The sequence below is a fragment of the Pollicipes pollicipes genome, unplaced genomic scaffold (assembly GCF_011947565.3).
Source record: "Pollicipes pollicipes isolate AB1234 unplaced genomic scaffold, Ppol_2.1 Scaffold_1600;HRSCAF=1878_pilon_pilon_pilon, whole genome shotgun sequence".
Lineage (NCBI taxonomy): Eukaryota > Metazoa > Arthropoda > Thecostraca > Pollicipedomorpha > Pollicipedidae > Pollicipes > Pollicipes pollicipes.
Window position 1 is genome coordinate 19,279,366 of NW_023595962.1, and position 21,283 is coordinate 19,300,648.

At 59.3% G+C, this 21,283-nt stretch overlaps 1 protein-coding gene across 1 annotated transcript in view; it reads right to left on the bottom strand.

Annotated features, from left to right (window-relative positions):
* Positions 1-789: 789 nt before the first annotated feature.
* The window catches only part of LOC119094402 (pituitary homeobox x), a 39,432-nt gene continuing 18,938 nt past the window's right edge, over positions 790-21,283 (bottom strand). The window contains exons 2-5 of the mRNA XM_037217466.1: positions 20,421-20,568; positions 17,540-17,606; positions 3,750-4,004; positions 790-3,188 (exon numbers count right to left, since the gene is read on the bottom strand). Coding sequence (XP_037073361.1) covers positions 2,865-3,188; positions 3,750-4,004; positions 17,540-17,606; positions 20,421-20,568 — 794 coding nt within the window. The 3' untranslated portion in view covers positions 790-2,864. The remainder of the gene's footprint in view (positions 3,189-3,749; positions 4,005-17,539; positions 17,607-20,420; positions 20,569-21,283) is intronic.

Sequence of the window (21,283 nt, forward strand, 5' to 3'; positions counted from 1 at the left end):
CCGCCACTTTTGCGATTTTTTATCGCGACCGCCTTAAAAGCTCCCCTCAACTTCCAAACCTTAACTTTCATTTGTTCCGCCCTGTCGACACAGGTGATTACACATAGATTGGCGTGTTTCCCCTGCACTTACTCAGGGTTGTTGATAATTCTGACCGTTCGTCATTGTACCTCACCATACCCTGCGTTCATGCCCTTGGCTAGGTCAAGACGAATAACATTGCAGATGCTGACAGATCAGAGGTTCATGAGCTGTTTCATAGGCTGTACCGCACCGTTACATGCATGCTTGTATAGGTTGAATGTCACAATGCTAAAACCATGTACTTAACTGAAATATGCGATACAAATAGGTAAATATATATATATATATATATATATATATATATATATATATATATATATATATATATATGTACGCGTGTGGCCAGCGCCGCCGCAGCTCGAAGACATGGTTGCTGCGGGTCGACCTGAGCGGGTCGTCCCGCTCCTCGGGCGGTATGTGGCCAGTGCCGCCGCAGCTCGAAGACACGACTGTTGCGGATCGACCTGAGCGTGCCGTCCGCCACTCGGGCGGTACGTGACCAGCGGCGCTGCCGCAGCTCCCACTGCCGGAATCTTGTTCGTGGAGGTCACCATCAGCACAGCGCTGAGCAGCCGCTGGAAGGGAGACGGTGTCCCGCGCACGAGACCTGCCCCCAGTTCGCATGTATATTCACAGCTCACAGTACCTCGGTCATGCGATCCGCATTGCTCCCCTCAGCGGCCTCTGCCCGCGAAACAAACACGACACGAGCTCCGTCCGTGTATTGCAGCAGCACCACCCTAGGTCACAGGGGTCAGGTCACCATCCTCGCCTCCACGTCTGGGACCGCCGCAGGGGTGGTGTGAAGAACCTCCGAGGCCCCAGCGCCGGTACGAATCGAGCCAGCACGTGCTGGAGAGAAGCAGGCGCTGGGCGGCGCGCCAGTGAATCGCGCCAGGATGGAGGCGGGGCAACAGCGCGGGGGTCAAGACGGGCGCGGCCCGGTTCACCGGAGCCAGAAACGCAACATCGTTCGGGGAGGTATAGAGCAAATGAGGGAGTAACCAACGCGGCTGCTACAGCTGAAAACAGCCCCATGTGCGGGCAAACGTGCACGAGATGCGTTAGCGAGCTTGTGGTTATGAAAACGACAATTACGGAAGCGTGTCACAATTACATCAGAATCACGTTAGGTGCGCTGGCATGCGATGGTGTGCGTAAAACATTCCTGTTGTGGGTGCGTAAAACATTTCTGCACACGACTCAAAGAACATGCAGATCAATAGGGCCGCTCGAGTGTGCGGGAACTAGAAAGCGATAATTTAATTCAGATAAATAAGAACATTTTAAATATGGCAATAAATATGGTTGGGTTTTTAACAAGCTTCGTTGGCCATTTGCGGAAGATGAGTGTTTCGGAACAGCTTCGGGTTCGGTGTGTGCCGCAACGACTTCGGCGTCACAAATCTGCACCATCGACATCATACATCGCCGCCGGCAAAGAAGATCGAAAGCCTTTCGGCAGCAGTCGCAGCCACAACATGACAATGTCAGCGACCGAAGGGCATATAAATAACACGCAACACCTACACAATTATGCCGGAGGCTGTACGCCGTCTCCCAGCTCGTGTCAGAGACTGGACCCTGTTGGCGCCGGTCGACGAATATATACACGGAAACACTCACACTCACACAGACATAGATCGATAATAAGCTAATATCATACAAGCGACAGCCTGACACGGCCATCTCCCGCCCACAGATGGCGCTGCGTGTCTTTGGTAGACGCGAATCCGGTCGCCTTGGACCAGCCGTCGGCCGCCAGTTGCCAGCACCGTCCGCCAGGTTCGCCACCGTCGGCCTCTCACTCCAGTCAGCTGACCGCGGTTGAGCGCCTCGGCAGCTGACAGCCGCCGCGGTTCGCCTTTGATTGTCTCCGTTCGGTCGGCCGAGCCGCCGGTGACGTCAGGCACCGTGACGTCACAGGCGCGACCCCAGACCCACGCGTGGGTCTGACGAGGATCTCGGACCCTCGCCCGTCGTCTGGCCGCCGGGAGTCTGAGAACCGCCGAGTCTGCTGTGTCCAGTCCTCGCCCAGTGTCCAGTTTGCAGCGTCCGTTCCCAGCGCAGTGCCCGGTCAGCACCGCACCGCTCCCGCCCAGACTGGGCGAGCGAGGGACGAGCGCCAGTGCCGTGCAAGAGGCGGTGGACCTCCGGAGCCTCGCCGAGTCCGTCCCCTGGCAGCCGTGCCCGGCCGGTCAGCGGTAGAGCGGCAGATCCCCACTCAGCGGGTCCGCGTGCGTTCAGTGCTCAGTCGGGTCGCCACGTCTCATCCCCAATCAGTTTGTCTGCATAAGTTACAGCGTCCATCGGCGATCGTTCAACCAGCGACTCATCCTCGTCCTCAGCCGCTAGACCCTCGTCTGTAGACGTCAGATCAGCGGCCGGCAGTCCTCAGACCGGCGGTCGTTAGACCTCGGTCAGGAGCTCCTAGACCCCCGGTCTGGGGCCCCTAGATCCTCAATCAGGGGCCGTTACACCCGCGTTCAGTGCGCGTTAGACCTTCGGGCGGGGCCCGTTAGGCTCTCAGTCAGGGGCCGTTATACCCCGGTCAGGGGCTGTTAGATCCCTGGTCGGGGGCCGTAGACCCCAGCCAGGGGCCGTCAGACCGGCGCGGCGGCCCAAGCGCGTGAGAGCCTCGATCGGCACACCCCAGCCCGGTGGCACCGGACCGCCAGCCGACAGACGACCGACGACCGCCCGCGGGAGGCGGACCGGCAGTCAGCGACCCCACCAGCCCGCCGCTCGTCAGTCGTCAGTCGTCAGACGCCGGGCGAGCGTTAGACGAGCGGCCGGTCCGTGGGCGCGTACTGGCAGGCGGACATGTTAGCGCTCTGGGAGCGGACGCTGACAGCGGCCGGCGAGTACGCCATGCCCGGCACGGTGAAGCCGCCCGTGTGCTGTTTGGCGCGCAGTCGCAGGCTGGCTATGCTGGACGACATGCTGGGGCACTGATCGGGCCGGTACACCGCGTACGGGCTGGCGCCCCCGTACGGGCAGGCGGCAGAGGCCAGCGATGACGTCATCGACGGCGAGCCAATCGGCGACGTGCTGACGGCGGCCGGCGAGCTGAAGCAGTTCATGCCGATGCTGGCGCCCGGGGACTGCGGACGGGGCGGTGCGGGTTAGGCACGGATGTCAGAAGGTCAGACGGAGGTCAGCAGGGATTATCACAGCTCAGACAGAGGTCAACAGGTGGTGTCACGGGTTATACAGAGGTCAGCAGGGCGTCAAATGTCAGACGGAGGTCAGCAGGGGCGGCATAGATCAAACAGGCAAGAGACACAGGCATCAGAGGTCGACATTAGAAGTTGCAGGTCATCAAAGGACACTCGAGGCGTTACAAGTCATACGTAGGTCATCAAGGGTCCGCAGGGGCGTCGCAGGTGAGACGCAGGCCGGCACAGGTGGCATAGGTCAGGCGCTGGTCAGAAGAGACCGGGGCGGCACGGGTCAGTCACCAGTCACCAGGTTAGCAGAGGGTAGCGCGGTGGAGTCATGGGTGGACAAGACGGCATGAACGACGAGACAGCAGCCAGCCCACACGGACCTTCCGCTCCTCCTCCAAATCTGCATCAACACCACGCTTCATGACAACGCCGCGACACATGGCCCTCAAACAGAGCCCCGCTCCGGGCCCTCCCGTCGCCGTACCCCGCGCTCACCTGGTTCGGCACGCCCAGCGGGTTAACGCCCGTGTCAAAGCCGGGCCAGAAGGCCTTGTGTCCGAGTGGAGAGGGCACCTTGGCCGCCCAGTTGTTGTAGCCGGGGTAGCCCGAGTAGAGCGCCTCCTGGCCGAACGGCTGCATGAAGCCCTGCAGCTGGCCGCCGAAGCCGCTCTTGATGTCGGCGCCGTTCATCATCACCATGGCGTTGCGCTCGCGCTTCCGCCACTTGGCGCGCCGGTTCTTGAACCAGATCTGCCGGGGGAGGGGAGGCTGTGAGCCAAGGCTGAATCGCGGTTGCCGCTGGGACAGGCTGCGAACCGGGGCTGAACCGGAGTTTTGGGAGGGAGGAGAGACAGCGAACCGAGGAAGACCCGGAGCCCCAGGGGAGGACAGGCTGTTAACCGAGACTGAACCGGCGTTTTGGGAGGGAGGGGAGGCTGTGAACCGGGAAGAACAGGAGCTCCAGGGAAGGCCACGCTGTTAACCGGGACTAAACTAGAAGCGAGCCTGCCCGTAACCAGACAAAAGGGCATCTTGCCGACATTCGACATGTTGGCATGTCAGGTTTGGGACCTCCTGCAGCGAGGATGCAGGAGGCCCCAACCAGATCGGGGGACGGCAGATCGGGGGATCGGGCAGATCGGGGGATGGGCACGGGGTGCCGATGCACGGCGAAGCTCGTCTGAAGCCTGTCCCGATAGCTCGGCTGGTTAGAGCGGCTGTCTTCCGATCCGCACACCCGTGGTGAGGTAGGCTTGCTCGCTTTAAGCGCCGCTATTTGCCTCTGACTGGGATGGTCTGCGGACGGTGGCAGCGGCCGCGCTGAAGGTCTGGTGACGTCAGAGGGCAGGACCAACCGTGTAGACTATTGTGGCATTTGTCCGATCGAAAGGCTCGAGCAAAATGCGTTAAAGAACGAAGCAGCAGACAGCGGAGGAGCTCAATCAGCGCCGAACCGCGAATGGGGACGGGGGTGAAGAGATCCGTCACCAGATATGGTGAAAGTATGGGCAGCCGTATCGCAGTTCTGAGCCTGCTCTGGCACTAGCGGGAGTTCATTACCGACAGCAGGGACAGTATGAACCAGGTCCTTTGGAAGGCGTTTACTTCCGAGCCGGCTAGAACGACCAGCTGTGTGCGATGACGGTGATAAATCTTAAGGTCGTGATCATACGCCACATTTTCATCGTCATCCCTTTCAAGCTCAAGTTCAGCCCTTGTCAAGTGCTGACACCTATTAAGTCAGATTCTTCCGTAGTTCAGTAGTGTCACCTATACTAGGTTGTGTTCACGTATCTGGTGCTGCCACCTATACCCTGCCAAGCGGGCCCCGTTTCATCTCTATTTTCACCGAGTCGTCAACACCTCGTAAGACCAGGTGAAATCTGCTCGAAGTCCACGACGCGGAGCGCCATCAGCCGCGCATGACATGCTGGGCTTTCACGAAAGACGCGAAAGCCTACCATGTGTTTATGTCGGATCAGCTGACTAATGACATCGCCGTCAGGCGGAGCGTGCGCCGGCTGGGCGGCTGGGGATCACGTGACGCCGTGCCTCCAGGCTGGCGCGGCGGCTCGCGGCAGCAGCAGCTGCGTCCCACCGCGTGTTTATCGTCGCTTGAGGTGCGAAGTGAAGAACATCCCGAGTCTCGGCCGGAATTATGCATGTTGGTGATGGGATTATTCTTGAGAGCGGGATCACTTACTGAAGAGCCTGGTTTGTTGGCCCACCAGATGGTCCAGATTGGGGCTGTTGACACAGGCGGGAGGAGGCCCAGGCAGCTGGGGTCGGCGCTCGCAAGGAAACACATTGTGGCCGTAAGATCTCGGAAGAGCAAAAGAGCCACCGCTATGAAGAATTTGCGTATGATATTTGTGAACTCGGCGTCCCTTGCCCTCTGTCTGCCATCACTATGCAGTTATCGCTACCCCGTTTTTCATCATAGAAAACCCTGAACCTGCCGCCTATTTATCCTATACATACTAATGCGTGTTAGGTCGTAGCACAAGGGCGAGATAAGAAGCGTGTTGTTCACCTTGTCGCGCTAGCCTGCCTTTGACCTGCGGCTAAGTCAATATTTTGGTCGGCGGCAGCAGTGCGGGCCGTGGCCGTCCAAAGGCCCTTGGACAAAAGTACAGCACACCTCCGCTGCGAGGCGTGACCCCTCGACCTTGACATTCTGAGTGCGACCAGACGCTGGTTGGTGATGACTGGGCAGTGCTTGTACCCGATACAGGATCTGAGTCCCGATTGCGCTGTCGGGACGTCGTTTTGCGATAGATGTAGATATGCAGGAGGTGAGGCCACTCTAAGGGCAGTTTGATTAGGTTGGAATCGCCCTATGGGATCGCCCATTTATTTAGGTTGGAATCGCCCTAGCCGTTCGGCCGTCGGCGCACCGACGTAAGGAAAACCTTGGGGCACCGTCAAACAGCGGTGGAACCATTCACCAAAACTGAGAGATTACGGTACTGTCCGTCAAGCTCGGAGATGGAGGAGTCATTTCACTCTCAAACTTGCCGCCCCGATAATTATTATCCCCCCGATGCGGGATGGGGAAAACTGAGACGTGGGCCGGAGGCATCCCAGGCTCGTTGCTCCAGAAGGTCGGCGCGCCGCGCGGTGGTCTGTTCAGTCCAGTCCAGTCCAGTCCAGTCCAGTCCAGTCCAGTCCAGTCCAGTCCAGTCCAGTCCAGTCCAGCCCAGTCCAGTCCGGGTCACCTGAAGGCTCGTCCTGAGGGCTCCAGGTCCGGGCCAGGTCAGCACGACTCCAGTCTGGGTCAGCACGCGCCGGGTCGCCTGGACTTCAGTCGAGTTAGGCTGCAATCCAGTTCTGGTAGGTTGGAGTCCAGTTCTGGTAGGCATGAGTCCAGTTCGTGTCGGATAGAGTCCGGTGCAGGTCAGCTGAAGTATGGTCCGGTTCGGCTGGACTATGGCCCGAGTTCAGTCCAGTTCGGCGGACCTCATTTCGGATTCAGAGCCCTCCCAGTCAAAGTAAAATGAACCTCAGACTAGGTCGGGTCGAGATGAGTACTGACCAGTTCTAACCGACCCCTGTTTCCGTCCCGTTTCGTTTAGAGCCGAGTCCTGGCCCCTGGTCCCGGCCGGTCTGAGTCGACTCCTCATCCCGTCTGGGCTAGTTTGGAGTCAACTCCTGGCCCCGTCCGGGTCGTGCAGAGTTGACACCAGCCCGGCTCCTCCCCCCCCCCCCCCTCCCCCTTCCGCCGCCGTCTGCAGGGGGTCGCCCGTCAGGTCGCAGCGACCACCCGGGCCGGAGCCGGTGATGTCAATCCTGTTCGCTATCGGCGGGCGGTGTGTGCGCTCTCGCGTCACCTGTGGACACGACCGGCGCCGCTATCTGCCGCGCCAGATACGGCCCAGGACGCGCTGGCGGCTCCTTGCAGGCGCCGGCAGCGCGCCCGCGCCCCGGGCCAGGCCTGGGGCTGGGGTGACGCAGAGGCTCGACTACCACCGAACTGGACTGAGACCAGCCGTCCCTCGTACTGACCCTAGGTCAGGGTGACGCAGAGGCTCGACTACCACCGACCTGGACTGAGACCAGCCGTCCCTCGTACTGACCCTAGGTCGGGGTGACGCGGAGGCTCGACTCCCACCGACCTGGACTGAGACCAGCCGTCCCTCCCACTGGCCCTAGGTCAGGGTGACGCAGAGGCTCGACTACCACCGACCTGGACTGAGACCAGCCGTCCCTCCCACTGGCCCTAGGTCGGGATGACGCGGAGGCTCGACTCCCACCGAACTGGACTGAGACCAGCCGTCCCTCGTGCTGACCCCAGGTCAGGGTGACGCAGAGGCTCGACTCCCATCGCGGCCCGAGCTCGACCGAGACCAGCCGTCCCTCCCACTGGCCCTAGGTCCATGTCTTGCCATGTTAACAGCTGTGGACAGGGCTGTAACAGCTGTGGACAGGGCGGAGTAGCTGCCATGTCAAAGGTTTGGATAGATCCCCTCGACAGGGCTCGGTCGGGGCTCAAAATGTAGTTGTATGATCTGGCACCAATTCTGGTGCTTGGTGCTGGTATTGACCGGGTCGCGTTCCCATGGTCTTTACCTGCCACCAGAGTACCTTGGCTGGCCAGACGTTTTTCTTATCGCAAACACAATGCGCAATGGCCTGGGCGTGCGTGGCGACCCAGACAGGACACGCGACCTGCCGAAACCGCAGCGCTGATGCCACTGGCGTGCCGCCACTTGGCACTTGTTATCAGACCATGTTGATTCGGAAACGTACCGCGTCTGTCGACCCGCGACGTGTTAATCTGCAGCGGACTGCAACACTCGAGAGCGGCTTTATCGGGCAGATACGGGCCGCGGCCTTTGGATGTGTCCCGTGAGAGGGACTGAGGTCAGCCTAGAGCGCCCCGGGGGCCGCCCGGGGGCTCGGCCGGGGTGGGGCGCGCCGCTGCCGTCTGCGGGCGATGGGCCTGTCCGAGGCTACAACAGACACAGCTGGGCGTGTCCGAAGCTGGCACAGACACGGCTGGGCGTGTCCGAAGCTGGAATAGACACGACTGAGCGTGTGCGAGGCCGGAATAGACACAACTGGGCGTGTCCGAGGCTGGAAGGTACACTGCTGGGCGTGTCCGAGGCTAGAACAGACACAACTGGGCGTGTCCGAAGCTTGAATAGACACGGCTGAGCGTAGCGAGGCTGGAATAGACACAACTGGGCGTGTCCGAGGCTGGAAGAGACACGGCTGGGCGTGTCCGAAGCTGGAACAGACACAACTGGGCGTGTCCGAAGCTGGAACAGACACAACTGGGCGTGTTCGAGGCTGGAAGGTACACGGCTGGGGCGACTGGGTGTCTTACTGAAGCGCCCATGCGCAGGCTCCTCATTCAAATCGCTGGGCGTTCGCTCTGTCGTTGCTCAGAAAGTGCTACCGGGCAATTTTTGACGTCAGTTTCTCGTGAGGATATTGAGCGGCGTGTTACCGGCTATGGAGGGCCGCAGAAATGCAGCCCGTGATGCCTAGCACGGCGAACCCGTCATGCAGAGCTGGTCCTGCGACAAACCCGTGATGCAGAGCTGGCCCTGCGGTGAACCCGTCATGCAGAACTGGTCCTGCGGCGAACCCGTCATGCAGAACTGGTCCTGCGGCGAACCCGTCATGCAGAGCTGGTCCTGCGGCAACCCCGTGATGCAGAGCTGGCCCTGCGGTGAACCCGTCATGCAGAGCTGGTCCTGCGGCAAACCCGTGATGCAGAGCTGGCCCTGCGGTGAACCCGTGATGCAGAGCTGGTCCTGCGACGAACCCGTGATGCAGAGCTGGTCCTGCGGTGAATCCGTGATGCAGAGCTGGTCCTGAGGCAAACCCGTCATGCAGAGCTGGCCCTGCGGTGAACCCGTCATGCAGAGCTGGTCCTGCGGCAAACCCGTGATGCAGAGCTGGTCCTGCGGTGAACCCGTGATGCAGAGCTGGTCCTGAGGCAAACCCGTCATGCAGAGCTGGCCCTGCGGTAAGCCCGTCATGCAGGCTGGTCTTGCGGTGAGCCCGTCATGCAGAGCTGGTCCTGAGGCAAACCCGTCATGCAGAGCTGGCCCTGCGGTAAGCCCGTCATGCAGGCTGGTCTTGCGGTGAGCCCGTCATGCAGAGCTGGTCCTGCGGTGAGCCCGTCATGCGGAGCTGGTCCTGCGGCCTCGATGTCGGTATGACCCGGGGGCGGACAATGGCTGCGACGTCGATGTGTTCTCGCATACCGAACATCCTCAAAGTTCGGGATTCAGTACCGCTGCCTATCTAACCTCTATGCTTCAATCGGCAGGAGGCATTCCTTTATATACGTATCGTTCCCATCACGGCGCCCAGAAAGGAGTGGCCATCACTGCACGAAACGCGGCATTGCAGAGCTAATAACCACGACATCCATATGAGTCATGAAAAAATCGAAAGGAAAGTTTGTTCGCAAGATATCACCTGGGTTAGGATAAAGGGTAACTTACTGCAATATGCAGCAGCTTTTAAAAGTTCAGTGTGACGCAGACGAGGGTTAAGCAATGCTGCCCTAAACAGTGACTGGCGTATTTGTCACAGTGTGAGGTGTTGCCCCGCCCTGTTGGAGCCTCCCCTCCCCCCCCCCCCCCCCATCCCGACCGATCCCGTGAAATCGTCCTAGGGCCACCCAGAAGCGTATCAGAGTGTACCGCTCTGAGGCGGTGTACCGCTCTAAGGCGCTGCTGGCAGGACATGGTTCTCTCCCTCGAAGAGAAGAATAACGTATAGATATAGATGCTTTGTGTAGAGTCGCGATGAGACGAATGCGATATCGCTGATGACTGCCGTTTTAATCACGCTTTGCCATGGAACGTTCTTCTAATGTCACTGCAGGATCGAATGTGCGAGAAATGCTTTGACGCTGTTTAGTAAAATGTACGTTAACTTTTGTCAGCCACCTTGCATGCACTGGTTACACATAGATTTTACCGTTCTGCTACTTTCTGCGAACCTGACGTAACGGCACATTTGGGGGACCTCGCGCAGTACTCCGTGCGTCCGTTCTCACGAAAAAGAAGGAGCACTTAAGCACGTGTACGTTCACACAACTGAGGACTAGAGGACACGCATACCGCTCTCGCCATTTGTAATAGGACTGCTTTCTTAGAGTCACGGGTACGCGGAATTGCAATGCAATAGGATTGTGCAGCCGCGAGTGTTTTTTAAAGATCTATCTCGAGCCTTTTGCTAGGATGCGTTTGCTGGATGAGCTCTACACTAGATTACTCAGCCCTGAGCCCACCGTAAACTTCAGGTCAACGGCAGAACTCTGCGGCGAAAGCTTTACGTGTCGTAATGCTCGACGCGAGTCCTGCCGCCCCCCCCCCCCCCCCCCCCGGACGTTACCTGACCGTGGGAGCGGCCGCTGCCACCGGCCGCGGACTATCTCACAGACTCGTGAACAGGAAGGCGGGCGTTCTAACCAGCTGACCTGACCAGCTGACCAGCTAACCAGCTGACCAGCCTAACAGTCTAACAGTCTAACAGTCTAACCAGCTGGGGACGGGAGTGCACTGCGGGACGGGACGATTTCAGATACAGTTTGGCGGTGTGTCTCCCACCTGATGTTGGTGCTCATTGTCGGCCGGGCGCTGCTCGCACAGCGCCTGGCCGCCCGGTCGGTGTCAGGCGCCAGGAACATCAACACCTGATTACGACCGGCCACCGGCCCGGCCCGGGACGCGCAGCGACCGCAGCTGGGGAGGCAGGCCCGCCGGCCCGGCAGCCAACACTGGTAGGGTGTGGCACATTGGGGGGACGGGACCCACCGGCGGCGCGGGACCTGCCGATGGGGCAGGACTCATCGGCGGGACAGGACCCACCGGCGGGGCAGGACCCACTGACGGGACAGAACCCACCGGCGGGGCAGGACCCACCGGCGGGGCAGGATCCACCTACGGGGCAGGACCCACTGGCGGGGCAGGATTGCACACCGCAGGCGGCGCGTGTCTGTGCCGCCAGGACCGCGCGGTGACGTTAGGCCGCGGGCCTGCTCCGACAGACGGCGAGTCTGAGTCTGTCCCAGCAAACGGTGTATCTGTACAGGCAGAGCGAGTATCTATGTCGGCGGACGGCTTATCTGTACCGGCGACAGGTGCTTTTTCACTGCACATTGTATTTGCACCGGCAGACCTGTATGTCTTCCCAAACATCGTATTTGCCCCCGACGGCCGCTGTATCTGATCCCGTAGGAAGACTGGATCTGTCCCTGCCGCTGTTCCTGTAGAAACTGTTAGTACTGCTCGCTTTACACATCTGTCTGTGTTTTCCGTTAGCGGACAGAGAACCCTCACACCTGTGGCCGTCACCGCAGACCCTGTCGCCGCTGCCTTCCTTCACATCGCATCTGTTTCGGCCGAGCGCCTCCCTGTCTCCCTCTGTCTTCCGTCACACCGCTTCTCCTCCGGCCTCCCTGTCTCTCTGTCTCCCTTCACACCGCTTCTGCTCCGGCCGAGTGTCTCCCTGTCTCCCTCTGTCTCCCTTCGAGCCGCTTCTGCTCCGGTCTCTCCGTCTCCCTCTGTCTCCCTTCACACCGCTTCTGCCCCAACCGAGTGCCTCCCTGTCTCCCTCTGTCTCTCTTCGCACCGCTTCTGCTCCGGCCGAGCGTGTTCGTGAGCCTGCGGGGGCGCGGGGAGGGCGGAGGGGGGGGGCGACCCTGTTGACCGTGCCGCCGGCCCGATAACGTCAGAGAACGGCGCCAGGTGACGCCCGACGACACAGGAGCCGACGCCTTTCATGTCGCCGGCACCGCCGCCGGCCACGCCCGAGCCGCGCCACGCGGAGCGCGCTGCGCTGCTGCTGAGTGAGAAGCACGCCGGAAGAACAGCGGAGCGTCAGAGCTGCGTGACACGCTCGTCAGCGGGCTGCCTTCAGTGCTGGACGGTCGGGTGGGCGGGCTGAGTGCGAGCGGAAAGACTCGGAAAGTTGGAAAGCCGCGCGCGCGACGGCGGTTGAAGCAGGCTCGCCGGCGCCCGCCCGCACGTCGCCCAGATAAGCTTGCACCCGGACCTTGTGCGCCGTCGATCAAGGCCGGTTCGGCCAGACGCCATAGCCTCTCCACTACACTCTAACGCGATCAACTGATCAACTGACACCGCCAGACTCTAACGTGATCAACTGATCAACTGACGCCACCAGATTATAACGCGATCAACTGATCAACTGACGCCACCAGATTATAACGCGATCAACTGCTCAACTGACGCCACCAGACTCTAACGTGATCAACTGATCAAATGGCGCCACCAGATTATAACGCGATCAACTGATCAACTGACACCCCCAGGAGCATACGGCGCGGCCGCTCAGCTGACCAGGGCTGGAACGCCGCAGCCGACGCAGAGGAGAGGCGTGGGGGAGCAGGGGCGGATCCAGAGGGAGGGGCACGGGGTCATGCCCCCGCTCCCCCTGGGCCCCAAAGGAGCCCACAGGCTCCAAAGCGGCCCAAAGCAGGCCGAATAGATGCTTTTTTAACCACAAAGCGCAACAAAATTGGATGTCTTTGGGCTTTCAGTCGTCCAAGACGCAAGTCCAAATCGCAAGCGAAGGTGAAGGGCCCACGAGTAGAAAGGCTTTCAGTCGTCCAAGACTAGTCGCAAGCGAAAGTCAAGGGCCCGCGAGTGGGCAAAAATTTTCTTTGCTGATTGGGAGAGTCGTGATCGGGATATCAGAAGGCTTATTACGCTGTTCAGTGGCCCTAAACTGTTTCCGGGGGGGGGGGGGGCTATATGCACACTTGCAGGGTCAAACTGATCGTTCAGGAGCCTTTCGTGCTGCACTTACTTTATTCGCGTTTACCCGGATGGCCTGGACTGTTTCTGAGCCCTTCCTGCTAGTGTGCTGGGGTACCCTTGTCAAACAGGGGCCTTCCACGGATTCCTCCCATTCGCCCGAAAGGCTCTGCACGCTATAGCCGGGACCCCACACGTTAACCTGCCGGGGGTATTCTTGGTTGCTCAGGAGTCCTTCACGTTGGTCTCGGTTAACCTACCGACACACTCGTGATATGCTCATGGGCCCTCTACATCGGCCTAGGCTCCTTCCAATTCTCTGTCACTTGCTTAGGGCCCTCCACTTTCGTCGAGGGTCCATCTGATAGTTTTCTGGGGCGCACTCGGTCGCTCTGGCCTTCCAAATTGGGTCTTGGGTACTTTATATATCGATGGAGGGCACTACACACTTGCCGGGGCTCTATCTGGTCGCATTCTTGGCCAAACTGGATTGTTTGGGGGCCCTGAAAGATGGGTTTTTGAATGGAGGGCCATACGCTCTTGTCGCGGGCCTACCTGATGACCTGCTCGGGCACACTCAGTCGTTCTGGGTTCCTCTACATTGGGCCTTGGGTGTTTCCTACTTTATTGGAGGGCCTTACGTTTTTGTCGGGGGCCCTATCTGTTGACATGCTCTGGCGCACTCGATCGTTTAGGGGCCCTCTTCATTGTGTCGTGGGCATTTCTTATTTGAATGAAGGGCCATGTGCCTCATAGCTGCTAACCTGCTCGGGCACAACCGATCGTTCGGGGCCCTCCATGCTGTGTCTTGGGCGTTTATCTTTTTAATGGATGACCCTATATTATTGGCAGGGCCCCATCTATTAATCTGCTCAGGCCGGTGGCGGATATAGGGGGGAGGGCACGTGACCATGTCCCATCCTATCCGCCACCGGCCTGTATCCGCCACCGGCCTGTATCTGCCACCAGCCTGGACCCGCCACCGGCCTGAATCCAACACCGGCCTGTATCGCCACCGGCCTGTATCCGCCACCGGCCTGGACCCGCCACCGGCCTGAATCCAACACCGGCCTGTATCGCCACCGCCCTGGACCCGCCACCGGCCTGAATCCAACACCGGCCTGTATCGCCACCGGCCTGTATCCGCCACCGGCCTGGACCCGCCACTGGCCTGAATCGCCACCGGCCTGGGCAGCTTCATAGATGGGGCCCTGCCAAGAACAAAGGGCCATCCATTCAAACTGGCCACGACACAACGTCCGGTGTTGAATAGTCGAGGGAAACTCTGCATAATTTATCTGCAGCAGAAAAGGCAGACGCGTTAACCCTATGAGAGGATGACAGACATTTCGCCACCAGCAGCAGCCAACTCAGCACGCCTTACGGTGGCGAAGGTCATTAGGCCCAGCAGGTCAGAAGGTCAGTAGCGGAGGTCAGTAGGGTCACGACTTGACCGACGCGCATCGCCAGTGCATCAAAATCGCCGCAGCAATGTATGCCATGGAGACCAAAATGCTTTATTAAAGCCCCGATATTGACCGAAATAAACAGAAAATCATTATATTGATAAGCAGGAGACCAAAGTTACAGAAAGGAACACAAAACGGCTGATGGCCCGGAATCGACCTTAAAAGATATCATTTTCTGATCAAAATCGTGCAGTTTGGCACGCTGCGCACGGTCGTCCCGCGCCCCGCGCAACAGCACGCTACTGGCGTCTATAAGTCTCAGCATAGACACATGCGGCTAAAGCGGATACCCTGTGCTGCAGAGAGCCGACACATTCAAGTCCCTGGCGCTCTAACAGAGCGGGGACGTTCAAGTCCCTGGCGCTCTAACAGAGCAGAGACACTCAAGTCACCGGCGCTCTAACAGAGCCGACACATTCAAGTCCCTGGCGCTCTAACAGAGCAGAGACGTTCAAGTCACCGGCGCTCTAACAGAGCAGAGACGCTAAGTCACCGGCGCTCTAACAGAGCCGACACATTCAAGTCCCTGGCGTTCTAACAGAGCCGATACATTCAAGTCACCGGCGCTCTAACAGAGCCGAGGTACGCAGCCGTTCGGAGCTCCCCAGAACACAGACAAAACTTGTGTCGGCAAACGTCACATTTTCTCCCAAATCGGGATAATTTTGAGCATGTTCTGGCAAAATCACCCAGCATATTGTCAAAGGCTCTTCGCTGATGGAGAGAGGCATCCCTGGTCCCCTCATCAGGCCGACACCTAGCCGTCCCTGCTGCCCAGGTCAGCTCCCAACAGTCGCCCAGGTCCCCGTCCGGGGCACCGCCGTCGTCCTGCGGGTCTCTTCGTCGGCGGCGCCGCGGCCGCGCCAACCTTGCCGCGCATCCATCATGGGCGCCAAGATTGTCTTCATTAAACGGCCCCCCGCGCAGCACCCAGCGGGGGGGGGGGGCGTTGGAGGGGAGGGGAGAGAGATTCGTGAGCCGCGCGCGAGGACGGCAGGGCGCCCCCCCCCCCCTCCCTTCTACCCCCTGTTTTAGCGGTGGGACGCGCTGCGTCGGGTGTGTTGCGCTACAGTATTTCTCCAACAATGTGCTGCAGGCCTCATGGCATTTCGTATGTAGTTCGGGTAGTAAACGAAAGCATGAATCTTGATAGGCAGGTCTTCGCAACATTATAGTCGGTTGAACGACGGTGAATATTATCTGCCACCCAGACGAGGCACGTCCAAGGGCCGGTCTTGCGCACATGACATTTTACCGGGCCCTTGATATTCTTGTTGTGAAGCTAATTTGCTAACCTCCCTAGGGATGCATTAAACGTGTGTGTGTATACGTCTGTGCAAACAGCTTACATACCACACCCAAAAATCGCAAATATTTTAGCCGATACAATGTCTGTTTCCACCATCGTAAGCATTTTGCATTTTCCCCGGTGTTTATCATAGCTCACTTTTAATGTGACGTTTTCTCTGCCGTTATTTGGTGTGGTTTGTATGGCGCGTCTTGACATTATCGCGGTTCGTATGGTGGTTAAATGCTGATGTTATGTTGGCCCCGGGTTTTCTCCGTCAGCGCCGCTGGATCTGGCCGTCGGGATGCGTCGCTCGCTCGGTCTGTTTGCTCCCGCCGAGTGCCATCTCGCGTCATGTTCTTCGGCGCGTGACCGGTGGCTGCCCACAATCGCCGCCGCTGCACCCCCGTCGACGGATTGCGCTGCGGCACGTGCCCTGCCTGCGGGCAGCTCCCCACCCGTGGCGGTCCACAGGCAGTGCGAGCGAATCGCGACAGACCGCGCTCCGATTTACGGCCACGGGCACGGTGCTCGACAGTGATTACGGCGTCTAATGCTTCCGCCGCGTGCTGTGTTTCAGGGGCGGAGCCAGGCATTGCAGCAGAGGCGCACTGCCCGATGGCACATTTCAAGGACACACGGAATGGAACTGTGTCTAGGGACACGGTCAGCAATTGACTCACTCAGGGTCATCCCCAAAAGTCGACGCTCCCCCCAGGAGCTCTTGCTGGGTGCGCGCCTGCGCGACACGGCCGCGCCCCGAGTCAATGATAACCAGGACTGCCATTAGCATATCAATGCGGCCACACCGCATTCATTGGCGACGACAGACGGTGGTAATTTTGTCCAGACCGAGTGTGAAATGGGTCTCTGATCGGGCAGCGCGGGGGAGAATCGCGGGGAGGGGGGGGGGGGGGGGGAGGGGCGCCGACGGGCGGCCGCGGCCGCAGAGCGTTATCTAATTAGCGCTCCCCACGCGGCGACAGATGAGTCGATGTAATTAGGATCGGGCCGGCCAGATTCCGGCGGCCCATTGGGACGGGAAACGCGGCGGTTAAATCATGTTTGTCCCCGTCCGGCCGGTGGGCATCGCGCCACGCGACGTTTGTGCCCGCGGAATGGCCCGGCGATGGCGAGGCCGGGCTGTTCCGGCGTGATTTCAGAACAGCTGGCCACACTCTCGGGCGGAGTCGCAGGAGGCGACGTCAGGAAGTTTGTGGAAGGCTTTCAGATATGTTTCAGATGCGCGCCTTGGCAGTGTCGTGCTGGTTTAGATACAGCGCCGCGGTTTGGGGTTAAGTGTGCTGCACTCGTTAGGGATTTAAATAGTGCAAACCAGATGCCTGACCTTATGACGATGATCACAGCCTCAGGACATTTGGCTTCCTGAGTATGCCTCAGAAAATGACGCCGTTAACCAGATGTGCTCTTTGAGAGGTGTTGCATAACATAAATGCACGATGTCGAGATTCATAAATAGCTCAACGTGTAAATATTCATAAACATCCGCACGTATTCGCAGATATAAAAAAGTGACAAATGGCTATGGTCGCGAACATCACACGGAGGAGGAGACAGGAGCTCGGTGTGGAACGATTTCAAGGCTTGATGAAAATATCTCCCGCAACATGACGCTCCTTTTTCCAAATGATCGACGTGACGCCATCTCGAAGGGCGATTATGATTCGCTCTCGTGTCGAGCCCGAGGGGTAGCACCGAACGGAATGCGACAATTCCCGCCGGGTATCACGACGCTCACCATTTGGAGCGGCGGCTCGTACTCACCCTGATCTTAGCCTCGGACAAATTTGTGTAGAGCGATATCTCCTCGCGCATACTCATGTCGGGGTACCTGCGAAACAGTGGGCACGGGGTAAGAACAAACACAGGCCTCGAGGCGCGGGTCGGGGGCACGAGCTCACCTCACCGCCGGCGTCGTCTGTTCACCATCGCGAGCTCGCTTGGCTGTAGAAGAATCGACGATGCAGGGCATCCGGCTCAGTGAGCACAATGCAAGACAGGCAGGGCACTTGCGTTGTTACGTAAATCCCATCATAAGCGAATCACAAGCGAGGCATGAGAACAGTCCGCCGAACAACGATAGGGGTTGCATAAGTTTCCGAGCCAAGACTAACATGCAATGTCCATGGCCACAAGGGCACTGGCAACGGAGGCACATGTACGCGACATTTTTCTTAACCAGCAACAGCGTGTTTTCGTACGCGCGTGATGGCTTCCTGCAGACAGCCTGCCCCTGCCCCTGCCCCTGCCCCTGCCCCTGCCCCTGAGAAATTAATCCCGCAGATAGCGAGCATTCACCCGACTCAGCCCTGACCAATCGCTGCGCGATAAGAGCTGCGTATCTGAACACGAGTTCCGGGTTCGAGTCTAGGAGCGTGTGCTCTTCAAACCAACGCGCGCAACGTCGTTTGGCAGCTGAGCAGAGATGGCCCCTGGGGCGGTCTCAACACGCGCACGACACAGCCGGAGCCGCGAGCCTGGCGAGCTCAGGAGCCTGGCTAGCTCAGGAGCCTTGCCAGCTCAGGAGCCTGGCTAGCTCAGGAGCCTTGCTAGCTCAGGAGCCTGGCGAGCTCAGGAGCCTGGCTAGCTCAGGAGCCTTGCCAGCTCAGGAGCCTGGCTAGCTCAGAAGCCTTGCTAGCTCAGGAGTCTGGCTAGCTCAGCGGTCAGGAGTACTGTTGAGCTCGAGCCGCGCTAGCTGGGTAGTTGACTGGGGAGTACAAGCGCCGGATATGTTGGCGTAACGGGGCTCGGACCGTGCGCAGGCCGAACAGATCCAGATCCGATCCGACCCGACCCCGAACAGAACAGATCCGTGCACCTGCGGTCTGCAGAATCAAAGCACAAGTAATGTCATCCCGGTTAAAGAGCGTTAAGGATGTTTCGCGGCGTTTGCGGCCCACCCAAACAAGGCAATATCATGTATTGTTGCATTTCAAGGCAGATCTTGCGTTTCGTGATTTAGCTCGTGTAAAAACCAAGCAAAGCACAACAAAACACCGTGACCCTCCCGGAGGTACACCTCAAAATGAGCGACAATGCGGATTGTGAGGTCCGTGCTTTTGAAACATCGCGGGAGGGGCAAAACGTCACGGGGTCAAAAGCGGTTAGCGAAAAAGAGAAATGCATAATCTAATCAGGTAAATAAGTATAACGTAACGACTAGGACAAAACTCCGGACATTTAAGTGGCGGCTGACATGGGATCCCGCGGCTCCGAGCTGCGGCTGACATGGGATTCCAGGGCTCCGATTTGCGACTGACTTGGGATTCCGCGGTTCCGAGCTGCGACTGACATGGGGTTCCGGGGCTCCGAGCTGCGGGTGACATGGGATTCCGCGACTCCGAGCTGCAACTGACGTGGGGTCCCGAGGCTCCGCGCTGCGACTGACGTGGGATCCCGCGGTCCCGAGCTGCGGTTGACATGGGGTCCCACGGCTCCGAGCTGCGGCTGACATGGGATCCCGCGGCTCCGCGCTGCGAATGACGTTGGATCGCGCGGCTCCGCACCGCCACTCAAACGGGACGTCTACGACCCCGGGCGGTTATGCCTCGGGTCCTCACGGTGCAGCGTCGCAGCTCCGGCGTGACCTGGGGCCTCCCGGGGCAGCCGTGACTCAGGCCGCTCCTCGGGTGACGTCAGGTGGGAGCCGAGAGGGCGGCCGACGATACAGGAATCGGCATCGGCGATAAACGCGGCACGAACCCGGAACTCCCACCGCCGCTGCTCAAACACCCAGGCGTATACACCGCTCCGCCACCCCAGCGGGCGCGCCGAACACCGCAACACCTCGCGGCGGCCCTCAAGGGCGTGAGCATGGATGCTTTACAGAGGTGGACGCGGAAGGTGCCCCCGAAAGGCGCTCGTTGTCCAGGCGCCGACGGCGGGCGAGGGGGGAGGCACCAGGGAGATGGGGGGGGGGGGGGGGCACCTGGCAGACGGGCAGGGGAGCTGAACGTTCGCCTTTATCCGCGGATGGAGGACGATGACGAAACAAAATGCAATTATTCGTAGAGGTGGTCGAGGTTAGGAAGGCAAGATCATCAGTAAACAGAGGGTAGGCAAGTCCCAGTGAAATACAATTTAGGATGCTAGGATATCGAACGATCAGACTGGGCAAGCGCGCACGGTGTAATCTTAGGTAGTGGCGGAGGATCAGGAGACCAGGATGTGTCAACCGTAGTTTCCGGTTGTAGAGAGTAATTCGGCGGGGAGGTTACATCAAACGTAACGTTCGGTGTCTACGAAACCATTCGGCGAGGCCAGTGTGTCGAACGTGGTTTTCGCTTCTGTTTCCTTTGTTTAAGAGGCGAGGCGTGTGACAGTGGTTGTCCGGCGGAACAAAACGAACATTTAGTTAAATATTTACAGCTGTAGTTAACCACTCGGTGCTCTTATCACAAGCGATGCCATTCTAAATATATGGTCTATTTCAGCTGACACGCCACACCGAGAACTGCCTGATCTCGCCAGCCTACCGCTGACTTCACTCGGTTCCGTGAGATTTCCCCGCCCCAATCTGACCCCGGCAGTTGACCTCTACCTGACAGCTGACCTTGACAGCTGATCCCGGACTTGATCCCGGCAGCTGACCCCCATCTGCCCCCCAGATGACCCTTGACCCCGCCAGTCACCCCGCGCCACTGACCGATTGCGCGCGAATGTCGACTCGAGCTCCTGCAGCTGCTGGGATGTGAAGTGGGTGCGCTGCCGGCGCTGGCGCTTCTTCTTGCCGTCCTTGCCCTCCTCTGTGGTGTCGGCCGACTGCGACGGCTGCTCGCGGGGCTGCTCGCCGCCTGTCGGCACAGAGTAAACGGTCAGCCAGCCGCACAGGCAGGTCAGCGTTAGGGGCTCGCCGCCTGTCGGCACAGAGCAAACGGTCAGCCAGCCGCACAGGCAGGTCAGCGTTAGGGGCTCGCCGCCTGTCGACACAGAGCAAACGGTCAGCCAGCCGCACAGGCAGGTCAGCGTTAGGGGCTCGCCGCCTGTCGGCACAAAACAAACGGTCAGCCAGCCGCACAGGTAGGTCAGCGTTAGGGGCTTTGCTCTGTTAAATAAATTGAGGGGCGGAAGAGCCAAAAATGGCTGAGTCTTCATCCCCCCCCCCCCCCCCTCCGGGGGAAGGGTGGAGAAGGCGTCAGCTATGACTGTCAAGGAACAGGAAGCAGGGAGCGTCAACAGTGGCCATTAGAAGTCATGGAGCGCCGACAGTGAAGAGCAGAGGTCAGCAAATGTTGTCAGCAATGTCACTGGCCAGTGCATGTTAGCAGTGACGGTCAGCGACCGTCGTCATTGGCAGAGATGGTCAGAAATCTGTCGACAGTTACCGTCCACTGTCGCCGGACAGCTTTCTGAGGCTCCGTGGCGTATTGAGGTCACCAGGTTGGATTGAGCCTGGGTGGACGCACGTTAGGCATTCGTAGAAGAACGCCCCCGGGGCCGGGCTTTGCAAAATGGCGGGAAAGTTATTGGACGAAAGGCTCATTTCTAGTGCCTTTCAAACTGATCTTA